Source organism: Bison bison, unplaced genomic scaffold (assembly GCF_000754665.1).
Source record: "Bison bison bison isolate TAMUID 2011002044 unplaced genomic scaffold, Bison_UMD1.0 scf7180017864487, whole genome shotgun sequence".
In the NCBI taxonomy this organism is placed as follows: domain Eukaryota; kingdom Metazoa; phylum Chordata; class Mammalia; order Artiodactyla; family Bovidae; genus Bison; species Bison bison.
Genome location: NW_011495047.1, coordinates 7073435 through 7084550, shown reverse-complemented (window position 1 = coordinate 7084550; position 11116 = coordinate 7073435). Strand labels below are relative to the sequence as shown.

Genomic DNA, 11116 nt, shown 5'->3' with positions numbered 1-11116 from the left:
AGCCTGATCCTGCCGGCGCCTCTCTCTACCAAGGGGGCAGTGGTTCGGAGAACAGCAGGGCTGGCTTTCAGCCAAGCTAATGAATTCGGTGGGTCTGAGGCCGGGCCCAGGTGTCAGCCATGGTACTCCATCTCAAAGCCCTGGAGATGTTGCTCTCCTCTTCTTGGCACTGGCCCCGACAAGATCCGAAGATCGGGATTTCCTTTAGCCACTCTCACCGCTGTTGTTTATCTCCCTGGGCCCCCGGGAGGTTGGGTCCTGGGGGGACCGTACTCACCACAGCTCTCCTTCCCCAGCCTGCTCCCTGGCTCTGAAGAGCTGTTGCCAGGGTGAGGGGGAAGGCAAACTGTGGAGGGCAGTGCACCTCAGTCGTTTAAACTTCAGCTTCCTTGCCTAGGTTCTGGGAGGGCACCTCCTTCGGGTGGCATTCCTTCAAGCTGACCAAGGCGTACGACTCAGCGGGGAGACTAGGAACAGGCCTGGGTGACAACAGAGAACTCAGGAAGCAAGTGGGAGTCAAAGAGGAGAGGGTCACGAAAAGACCCTCAAAGGTGGGGGTGTCCGTGGGGACTGCCCCTTGGCTCCCCCGTGTTGGTGGGGAGGAGTGGATAGTGGTCGTCCGCAAGCTGAGGCTCTGAGGGGCTGAGGACCTTGTCTCGAGCCCAGCTGGAAGCTCTGTTCCAGTGGCGGGGTCAGAGGCAGGCATTCTCTAAATCTTGCCCGATCCCTCTGTCCTCCCCTAGCCCGTGAGCTGAAGCCCTGCTGTGTGTCCCAGGGTCCTCAAAGGGGCATGCTGTCACCACCCCAGGCCGCTGGCCCCATGTGCTGTCCCCCACCACTCCTACCCTGATGTGCTTCCGTGTGCATGTCTGTGTACAAAACCCCTGCCCGCCCAGCTCCCCTGGCTAACGTTTTCCCAGCTGACTTAGTGCCCAGGGAGTGAGCTCACATTTGCAGCCAGAGAGGATAACCCTCGGTCTTGAGGCTCGCCCCTGATGCTTCTCACTTCATCTGAGCCATCAGAGCCACTCCTCTCCCCTCTTCCTCCAGCCTGGCCAGGCCCGCACCGCCCGGGGCATGGCCTCCACCTATGCAACATCTCCTCTGGCTCCCCTGCTCCCCTTCCCTGGGGAGTTGGTGGGGGCACAGATTGTGGGGACACCATGGCCTGTGGCGCATTGGGGTTGAGCTTAACTTTCAGGTGGAGATGGCTGAGTGAGAAGGGGAGGAGGCCCGAGAAGGGGAGGCTTTGGCAGGAGGGGACAGCTGCCCACTAGGTTTCCCTGGGCAGCAGTGCCCACCTACCTGCCAGCACTGTGCTCTTCAGGGGCCTAGGGGTTGGAGCGCCCCTCTTTCCTTTGAATGGATGTCTGCGAGGTACAGGTGGCGAGCTGTGGCCTTGGCACCCAGTTCTTGGCCAGCTGGCACCCGGATGTCACACCCTTGTCTGGGGCATCCTGGCCACCTCATGGCTCTGGGGAAGGGAGGAACTCAGCTCCCTGCCTCAGGCAGATGCCTGAGACAGAGCCTGAGCTGGGAGGAAGGGAGAGGGGAGGGGCTGTGATTATATTTGCCTGTATTGACCATTTCTGCCTAGGTCTTCTCACACTGACAGCCTCACACCTCCCACATACGCACAGACTTAGAGAGAAACCAAGTCTTTGGTCTATTTTCTTGGTAGCTTTATTGATTGCCAGGGAAAACGAAAACCAGAAAAATTAATCTCTAAAATTAAACTTTACACTGAATGTTCTTGTTTCTCTAATTAGAACCTCTGCTAGCAGCTGTGGCTATGTACACTCACACACTCACACACACCCTCACACCTATAAGTTTGCACTCTGGAACTGTCAGAGGGTGTCAGGCACAGACAGACTTGAAGTTGCCCAGACAGGTACACACGTGCGGTCACTCCCAAGCCCGCTTTGGTGCTCTGCTCCGTGCCTGCTTGTTGGAAGGAGTCCCTGGAAAGCGCTCCTAGGCTGTGGTTGCAGCCTGTGACCCACCCTTTGGAAACGGGGCTGGGGGTTCGGTCTGCAGAGGATGGGCCCTGGGGCTCAGCCTGAATCCGTCAGGAGATCCTCTCATGGCCTCATGGGGAGATGTGATTCCTGTGGGTGTGGCCCCAGGGCGGGCGGTCATAGTGATGGGGACTCGTGGAGGGTGCCTGGAGGGTTTCATGTGTCCTGGGACAAGGGCTTGTGGGGTGGGCTGGGCCTGGCTGGGGAGAAGACAGGTCTCTGTCAACTGGGTGCATCACACTGTGGCCTTTCTGTCGTGGATTTCCAAGCGCAAAGATTGTATAAATCAATCTGGTGGATAATAAAGTTGCGGATGACTCACTGACCTCCCTCCCAGGGTCACACCTCTCTCACCATCTCCCAGTTCTGTGAGCAGCTCTTTGAGGAGGCTGATGGGTCTGAGCCCCTCCCGTCACCTTTGTTTCCTCCTGCCCAGGTTGGGGGTGGGGTGGACTAGGGGTGGCGTGACCTGCAGAACTGGAAGACTTAAGCAGAGTCAAGGAAGAGGGAGGTGGCATCTGCAGGGTGAGGGTGGAAGAGCCAGGCAGAGCTCTGCTGAATCCTGGGGTGGAGGAGAGAGTGTGTGTTTGAAGGTCAAGAGGTCAAGGATCTGTTCGGTAGAGAACAATGGTGGGGAGGAGGGTGATTGGGGAGATGGGCAGCCCCTGGAGGAGAGTCTGGGCCTCACAGTCTCGAAGGGTCGGCTTTCTGTATTCTTGGAAGTAGTCAGTCATTTCAGTGAGTCCGTTCATATCCTCTCCCTAGGTACCAGGGCTAAGTCCCACTTTCTACCTCTATCCCAGGCTCCTTCCTCTCCTCACAGATCCCTGCAGAACCTCAATCGCTCACCCCAAGGATAGTCTTGGTCTCCCCTCTCCCGCCCTCGGGACCGGGGTGACCCTCAAGAGCAGGCATGGCAGGGGCATGAAATGAGGGGTGGGGCTGGGGCAGTGACCCAGGTCTGGCCACTGCCCCAGCCCTGTTCCCGTCTTATCCCGCAGGGTTCTCAGGGCCCTTGACAGTGACTGGGGACATGAAGTGGCTGGGATTCAGGGCCCGCTGGCGGGCTGCTTCGCGGTTGGCACAGAGGGCCTGGCCGATGAGGTACTCGCTCTCCTGAGCGATGTCTGACAGGCGCAAATCAAACTCCAGGAGGGTCTTGTTGTCTGACATGCCTTCCAGGAGCTGCTTCCCGCCATCCTGGGTCAGGAATACAAGGGAAAGGGTCACTTTCCACCATGACTCAGGACCACACACACATGGGTGGATGTGTGCACACGTACACATCCTGATACACAGACATGACGGGAACAACTTCACAACACAATTCCTACTTTGTGTAGCGTTTTCTATCCTGTTCCATCTTATTCTCTGAGAAAAATGGTGCTTGCAATTCACTACATTGACTTTTCAGCCCCAGTGGTTTGAAAAGCGTGGTGCTGCGGCAGTGACAATGACTCCATTCTTCTGGTTCAGCCACGAGCACGGGAGACACATCTGGCTCGTGAGATATAAGGAAGAAGTTTGGAGGGAGTGGCATCTGGAAAGCTTTTTCTCGTAAAAGAGAAGGAAAGAGAGGAGTGGTCTCCTTTTTTTCTGCCTCTGAGCGTAGCCCTGTGGGAAGTACAGCCGCCGTCTTGGGCCCATGAGAGTCACACAAGAGACAACAGGGTCATGGGGCTGGGTAGGCAGAGCAGAGGTGGCTCAGAAGCACTGAGCCAAGGAACCCACCAACCCCAGAACCCCCTTCTCCCGGGCTTCTGATTATGGGACACAGTGAACATTCCTCTTGCTTAAGCCATTTCCCATTCAAGCTTTCTGTTACTTGTAGCCAAGAGCATTCTCTCTGGAGTCAGTGTCTGTGAGCCCGACTGTCCTCTGGGGAGGCTTGGTAAAGGGTGCAGGGCCCTAGCTGGAGTGCATGGAGGGCCCTCTTCTCTAGGCCTCACAGTTTCAGCCCCTTCTGGGTTGGGTGGCCCTCGCCCAGTAAGAAAAATTTCCTGTTGGGAGGCAGAATGCTGGTTCTCTATGGTTGTGACAAAACCGTATGTTGCAAAGTCAACTCAACAGGTCACCGAAGCATCTTTTTTAAAAATAGCAGACATTATACAAGAAAACATCAGCATATATCACAAGCAGTGCAAGTTAAATTTCAATTACGTTATATCGATGTATGTGTTCACTAGGTGCTCATGCAAATTGCATTTCTTACTCTGAGACTTGGCCAAGATTTGAAAGACACTGTCTGTTGGGAAGGACCCAGGCTTTCAACCTGACTGGATGCTCTTGGGCAACTCACTAACCTCTCTGAGACTATTTTCCATCTATAAAGCGGGGGCTATTTTACTAGATAAGTTGAGGGCTAAAGAAAAACTAACGGATACTGGGTGCCTAGCATAGTACAGAATCCCGAGTAGTAGCAACAACTAGTAAATACTGAGGACCTAGCCAGTATCTGCAATGGTTAACTGCTTTACAGTTATAACTCGTTTAATCCTTCCATTAACCACACTTAGAGGTAGATGCTATTACTATTTGCGTTTTACAGATGGGGAAATGGAGGTCCCAAAGGTTAAGTAACTTTAACCAAGTGCTAAATGGCAGAGCTGGGGTGAGAACTGGGTAAAGCCTGTGGTCCTAGCAATTTCCCGGTAAGCACCGGCAGCAGTCAGATTCCAAGCCCTCCGCCCAAGCCCCCAGGGCTTCCCCTTGGCCCTGCGTGCCCCAGAAGCCATAGCTCACCAGCCCGATGTGGTTGCAGGACAGGTTGATGCTGGTGAGTGTGGTGTTGATGGTGAGCACTTGGGATAGGAGGGTCGCGGTGGGCTCGGACAGCTCGTTGCCCCCGAGGTGCAGCGTGGTGAGACACTTGTTGGTATGCAGGGCGTGGGCGAGCGCCTGGCCGCCCTCATCCTCGATGCAGTTGAGGCGCAGGTTGAGGGAGATGAGGTTGCTGTTGTGCCCCAGGGCGTGAGCCAGAGAATGGGCGCCGGGCGCACGCACCTGGTTGTTGGCGAGATTGAGCACGCGCAGACGGCTGTGGCTCAGCAGCTTGGCGGCAGCGCGCGCGCCCCGGTCCCCGATGAGGTTGTGCGACAGGTCCAGCTCCTCCAGGGCCGGGTGGTCCAGGAGGCTGCGGATTAGGATGCGTGCCTTGTCGTCATCCACCTTGCTTCGGGTCAGCCTGAAGATCTGTGGGCAGCAGGAAGAATGTGCCTGCCTACATACCTCCCCCAGGTAGAGGAGGGAGCCCCAGGAACTCCTGAGGTTCTGCTCTTTCAAGAACCTGGCTAGGGGGAAGTCTTCCCTGGCTGTCCGGTGCCTGGGGTTCTGAGCTCCCAGTGCAGGGGGCTCAGATTAGATCCCTGGTATGGGAGGTGGATCCCACATGCTGCAATAAAGATAGAAGACCCCACATGCTGCAGCTGTGCGTGTGTGCTCAGTCCCTTCAGTCGTGTCCAACTCTTTGTGACCCTATGACTTGTACTCCACCAGGCTTCTCTGTCTGCGGGATTCTCCCGGCAAGAATACTGGAGTGGGTTGCCATGCCCTCCTCCAGGGGATGCCCCCGACCCAGGGATCGAACCCACATCTCCTGCGTCTCCTGCATTGCAGGATTCTTTACTGCTTGAGTCATCAGGGAAGCCCATGTTGCATATGGGACCCACCCAAATAAATAAATAGTAAAAAGAGAGAGAGAAGAACTTGGCTGGGAAGGGGGAGAGAGGTGGAGCAGTAAGGGATAAAGGATTCGACCACCTGGCTGGCTTTTGGGCAGGGCAGGTCTACCCAGCATGATAGTGGTGCAGATTTGGTGGCGACTGGTAGGGAAAAAACTACCACTTATTGAGTAATGACTACGTGCTGGGCATGCTGCTGCAACATTCCATAGCCATGATCTCTAACCCTTGGCATCCTAGTGAGATAGAACAAGTCTTCTGCATTTTACAGGAGAAAATGGAGGCTTTGAGTGGAAACCTCATTTGCCCAGAGTCACACGGTGATTAAGCCGTGGAGGCAGGTTTTGAATCCAGGTCTGTTGGATGAGTCAGCCCTTCGCTGCACCCTCCTAGACTTTTGTGAGGTGATACCCCACTCTAGTTTTGATTTGCATTGCTCTAACAATTAGCTAAGTTGAGCATCTTTTCAAGTGCCTGTTGGCCATCTTTGGAGAAATGTGTAGGTCTTCTGGACATTTTTGGATTGGGCTGTTTTGTTGTTGTTATTGAGTTGTATGAGCCGCTTGTATGTTATGGAAACTAAGCCTTGTCTGTTGCATTGTTTGCAAATATTTTTCCCAGTCTGAATGTTGTTTCTTTGTTTTATGGTTTCCTTTGCTGTGCAAAAGCTTATGCATTTGATTAGGATCCATTTGGTTTTGTTTTTATACATTGGTTTTAAACACATGCAAGTTTCTTCTTAAGGAAACCCAAACCCCTCATTGTTACTGCTCTACCTTTCTCTCCTTTCACAGCCAAGTTCTTGAAAAAGCTGATCTGTCTCCTCACCTCTCACTTTTTCCACAAATGCCTCTGATCTGGACTCTGCTCCTGGCACTCCACCGACATAGCTTCCCCTCAGTGACCTCCAAGTTTGCTACATCCGGTCCTCAGCTCCATCCCACCCCACTGCTGCTCACCCCTCTTCTTGAAACGCCTCCCTCCCTGGACTCTATGATACAATGTCATGTCCTCCTTTTCCTCCTCCTCTGATTCTTGGCATGCTCTCTTTCTTCCAACCAGAATACTTGGGACATACTTAACCTAAAAAATAAAAAATTCATTGTGTATCTGAAATTCAGATTTAACTGGACATCCCGTATTTTTATTGGTAAACTCTATTTGAGTTGCAATTTCACTTTTATATGATTGCTGATTAGTGCCTTTTATCCCCACCAGACTGTCAGCTGGAGGGCACAAATGGTCTAATTGTGCTCACTGCGGAATCTTCAGCACCTAGGACAGGGCCCCGGGTGCAGTCGCCTGTTGGATTAATAGCTGGTGAATGCGCCCGGCAGAACCTTCTGCGTTTCTGCATTCCCAGAACCCAGCTTGGTTCAGGGCCACCAAGGACAACGAGCGAGAAGGAAATAGGAGCAAGAAGGCGGTGATGGAGGAGGAGGGGAAGGGGAGAGGGACTCAGAAAGATGCTGAGAATGGGAGGTAGGGGGAGGCTGGGGGTAGGTGGTACCTTGAGGGTGTGGCAGGCCTTGACGGTGGCCGCCAGGGAGTGGCAATCGCGGTAGGTGAAGAGGAAGAGGTTCCACTCGAAGTTCATGCCACAGTCCTTCACACCGTATACCAGGTCCAGCTCCTCCAGATGGCTCAGGCCAGCCACCAGGTTGTCCAGTTGGTAGTGGTCCATGGCTGGTTCCTCCATCTCCCCTTCGCTGCCGGAATCGGATTGATCCCCGCCGCGGGGCGGGGCCGGGAGCTGCACGGGCGGAAGGAACTGATCCACCCGGATGGCGCGCACGTAGTTCCTGCAGAGCGGCAGCAGGTTGAGGATCACGGCGGGGTCGGTGGTGTTCGGGATGAAGTGTTTCAGCAGGTTCTCCAGGTGCAGCTCGAAGAACATGCGCTTCCAGCTACCGCCGTGATTGTCCACGTGGCACACGGGCCACCGCTGCGTGCAGCAGCGGCGCCAGTAACTCTCATCATCGATCAGGTTGGCGGTCACAGCCAGCGGCAGGTCAGGAGACAGGTGGGTCAGGACCTTCTTCTGATGCTCTGGGAGCAGCTGCTTCAGGATGGGGTTGTCTTTGGGAGCAAGAATAGGCAAATGGAGGCACAGTGTTGGGGACACTGCACTGTGGTGCCCTGGGTTCAGCCTGTCTGTCTGGGGGCACCCAGGAAAGAGGAAGACCCTCCTCTGCCTTCAGGGAGCCCCAGTCTGTGAGAAGAGATAGCCTTCATTCCCAGGGAGGCCCGATCTGAGGAGGGACACACCATCCTTAATCTGGGGTGGTCCTGGTTGAAGGTGGACATCTTAGCATCTGGTCTCAGGGAGCTCTCTGTCTGAGACAGAATCCCAGGTCCAGCCCTCAGTTTTTTCTTAATCTAGCAGAGGAGGTAACTCCTGATTTCAGAGGCTCCCAATGTGATTTGATTCATTCATTTCAAAACAAAAGCTTTTTTTTTTTGAGCACCTACTATGTACCACAGGCTTCCTAGTTGGTGCTAGTGATAAAGAACCTGCCTGCCAATGCAGGAGACATAAAAGAGGCAGAGACATGAGTTTGATTCCCGGGTCAGGAAGATTTCTTGGAGGAGGGCGTGGCAACCCACTCCAGCATTCTTGCCTGGAGAATCCCACGGACAGAGGAGCCTGGAGTGCGACAGTCCATAGGGTCACAAGGAGTCAAACACGACTGAAGTGACTGAGCATACATGCACACACTACGTACCGCATACTATCCTTCCACCCTAAGTGCTGAAGATACAAGAGTGAACAAAACCGAGGGAGGCGCTCCATCTTACTAGTGGAGGCAGACTGTAAACAGGTCTAATGAATATATTGTAGGCCTGGTGGTGACAGGTGCCGTAGACAACACGATGGCCCTGTCCTCAGAGAGCTCCCCCTCTGGTAGGAGAGGTTGCCGACTCATCTTTGAAAAGGATGAACATTAACAGAAACTAAAGTACTGGACAAACCAAGGATCTATACACGTCCATAGAAGAGAGAGTGGAGGATGGTCAACCAGGGAGGGCTTTCTAGTGGAGGAGGTAGATGTGGTTTGGGCCAGGCTTTGCTGGAGAGAGTGGGAAAAGGAAGGAGAGGGCCTAGATGTAGAGGGCACAGAGCGGGATGGGGGAGGGGTCTGGTGGGGCCTGGGAGGGGGGATGGCTGGAGAAACTGACTTGGCCTCAGGGTAGGCAGAAGGGAGGAGGTGAGTGGGGATGAGGACATTTTCCTAAAGAAAATCAGTCCTGAACATTCACTGGAAGGACTGATGCTGAAGCTGAAGCTCCAATACATTGGCCACCTGATGCAAAGAGCTGACTCTTTAGAAAAGACCCTGATGCTGGCAAAGATTGAAGGCAGGAGAAGGGGATGACAGAGGGCGAGATGGTTGGATGGCATCACCAACTCTATGGACGTGAGTTTGAGCAAGCTCTGGGAGATGGTGAAGACAGGGAAACCTGGCGTGCTGCAGTCCACGGGTTTGCAAAGATTCGGACATGACCAAGGGACTGAACAAGACAAGAGGACGTTGTAGGAGAAGGCAGGGGCTGCCCCCAGACCCAGCTCTGAGGCCTGGCCTCAAGGCAGTCCCCTCCCACCCTGCCCCACTCCTGGCCTTCTTGCTCCCAAGCGAGGAGGGGACAGACTCACTCTGGAAGTTCTTGACAATGTGCTGAATGCAGAGCTCTGTGAGGAGGGGCACGATGGCCAGCGACCACTCAGCATCCTCAGCGATGATCCTGCGCATCCGCCGGACCCCAGACCCAGAACCTGGGCCTGTGGACTTAGCCAGGGGTGGGATAATCGGGGTGGGCTTTGAGGGCTGTGGGGCTGAGCTCAAAGTTTGGCCCACAGTGGAAGACCGGTCCTGGGTGGAGGTTGAGGACCGGCTGGGGATTGACGGTGACTCTGTTGTCTGGGTATCCTGCATGCTGGGGGTTGGCAACACAGGGACAGGTGGCCCCTTGGTGATGGCCTCGTGACGGGGAGCTTCTCAGACAGGCAGATCCTGGGTGTTGGCAGGAACCTGGAGAAAGAGGAGCAGGAAGGGTTGTTATTTTGGAGGGTTTCGGTGGGCATTTACCAACAGACATAGCACAGGGTGGTTCTGAAGGGCCAGTCTCTGGACTAGAGCAGGTCCAGGTACACACCCCACCAGCTGGGTGGCCTTGGGCCGGTTATTGAAGCTTTTTGAGTTTCAGATGCTTCCCCTGTGAAATGAGGATAGCAGTTACCAATAAGATGATTGGGAAGAGTGACTAAAATAATGCATCCGAAGAGGCATAGCTTTCTGTGACACACGAAGCTGTAGCAAGCAGCAGAACCACATTTCAGACAATAATAGCTACGCAGTAATTACAAGCAATTGCTGTATGCTGTCCCTTTTTTTAGTTTTTTATGTATATCAGCTCATTTGATTCTCACAGAAGCCTTTTTGAGATAGGAGCTGATGGACTAATTTTTTTCTGATGTGAAACTGAAGCTCAGAGAGGTGAACTGAGTTGCCTAAAGTTACACAGCTTATATATAACAAAGGTGGATTAAAAGTCTATTGGGACTTCCTTGGTGGTCCTCTGGTTAAGAATCTGCCTGCCAGTGCAGGGGATATGGGTTCTATCCTTGGTTGGGGAAGATCCCACATTCCACAGGGCAGCTAAGCCCGTGTGCCCACTCTCCACACCTAGAGAAAGCCCCAAAGACCCCGTACAGAAACAAAGACCCCATACAGCCAAAAATTTGTACATAAATACAACAACAACAACTCAGTCTATCAAGTTCAGCCAAAAGGCTGAGGTATGATAAACGTTTAGTTCAAAACAGCTCCCTGCCACTAAGCATTTTACAGAAAAACAACTGCCTAACCAGGAGGAGGGGATGAAGAACAGTACTCGCCAATTGAAGTATAGAAATAGAAATAGAATGGCTGCCCAAATGCAAGCCACACAGACTATTTAAAAACTTCTCCTATAGACACTAAGAAAGGAAAGAGAAAACAAGTGAAATTAACTTTATGTTTAACCCAATATGTCCAAAATATTTAAACATGTAATCAATATAAAAATTAATATATATATATATAATTATTAGGTATATGTATTTAAACCTTCAAAATCTGATGGCTAGTGACTACTGTTTTGGGCAGTGCAGGCCAGAAGGGAAGGCTAGGGAAACCAGACCCATACCCTGCCCAGGGCATCAGCACCTTCTCCTCTTCCCTCAGTGGGCTTTAGCTTGCCCCTCCCTCAATCTCCCCATCCCAGTCTTCCTATTTCTCCCAGGCTCCGGGCATTCCGGACAGCAGCAGCGGGAAAGTGTGGGAGGCTACAAGGCAGCTAAATCTGGGGCCGAGGACAGAGGATATATCCGGGCATGCCGTCACCCCGTTTGTCCATTCCTGCACCCATGCTGCA

At 53.3% G+C, this 11116-nt stretch overlaps 1 protein-coding gene across 1 annotated transcript in view; it reads right to left on the bottom strand.

Annotated features, from left to right (window-relative positions):
• Positions 1-804: 804 nt before the first annotated feature.
• The window catches only part of TCTE1 (t-complex-associated-testis-expressed 1), a 17933-nt gene continuing 7621 nt past the window's right edge, over positions 805-11116 (bottom strand). The window contains exons 2-5 of the mRNA XM_010863091.1: positions 9357-9732; positions 7212-7780; positions 4764-5213; positions 805-3221 (exon numbers count right to left, since the gene is read on the bottom strand). Coding sequence (XP_010861393.1) covers positions 3012-3221; positions 4764-5213; positions 7212-7780; positions 9357-9636 — 1509 coding nt within the window. The 5' untranslated portion in view covers positions 9637-9732 and the 3' untranslated portion in view covers positions 805-3011. The remainder of the gene's footprint in view (positions 3222-4763; positions 5214-7211; positions 7781-9356; positions 9733-11116) is intronic.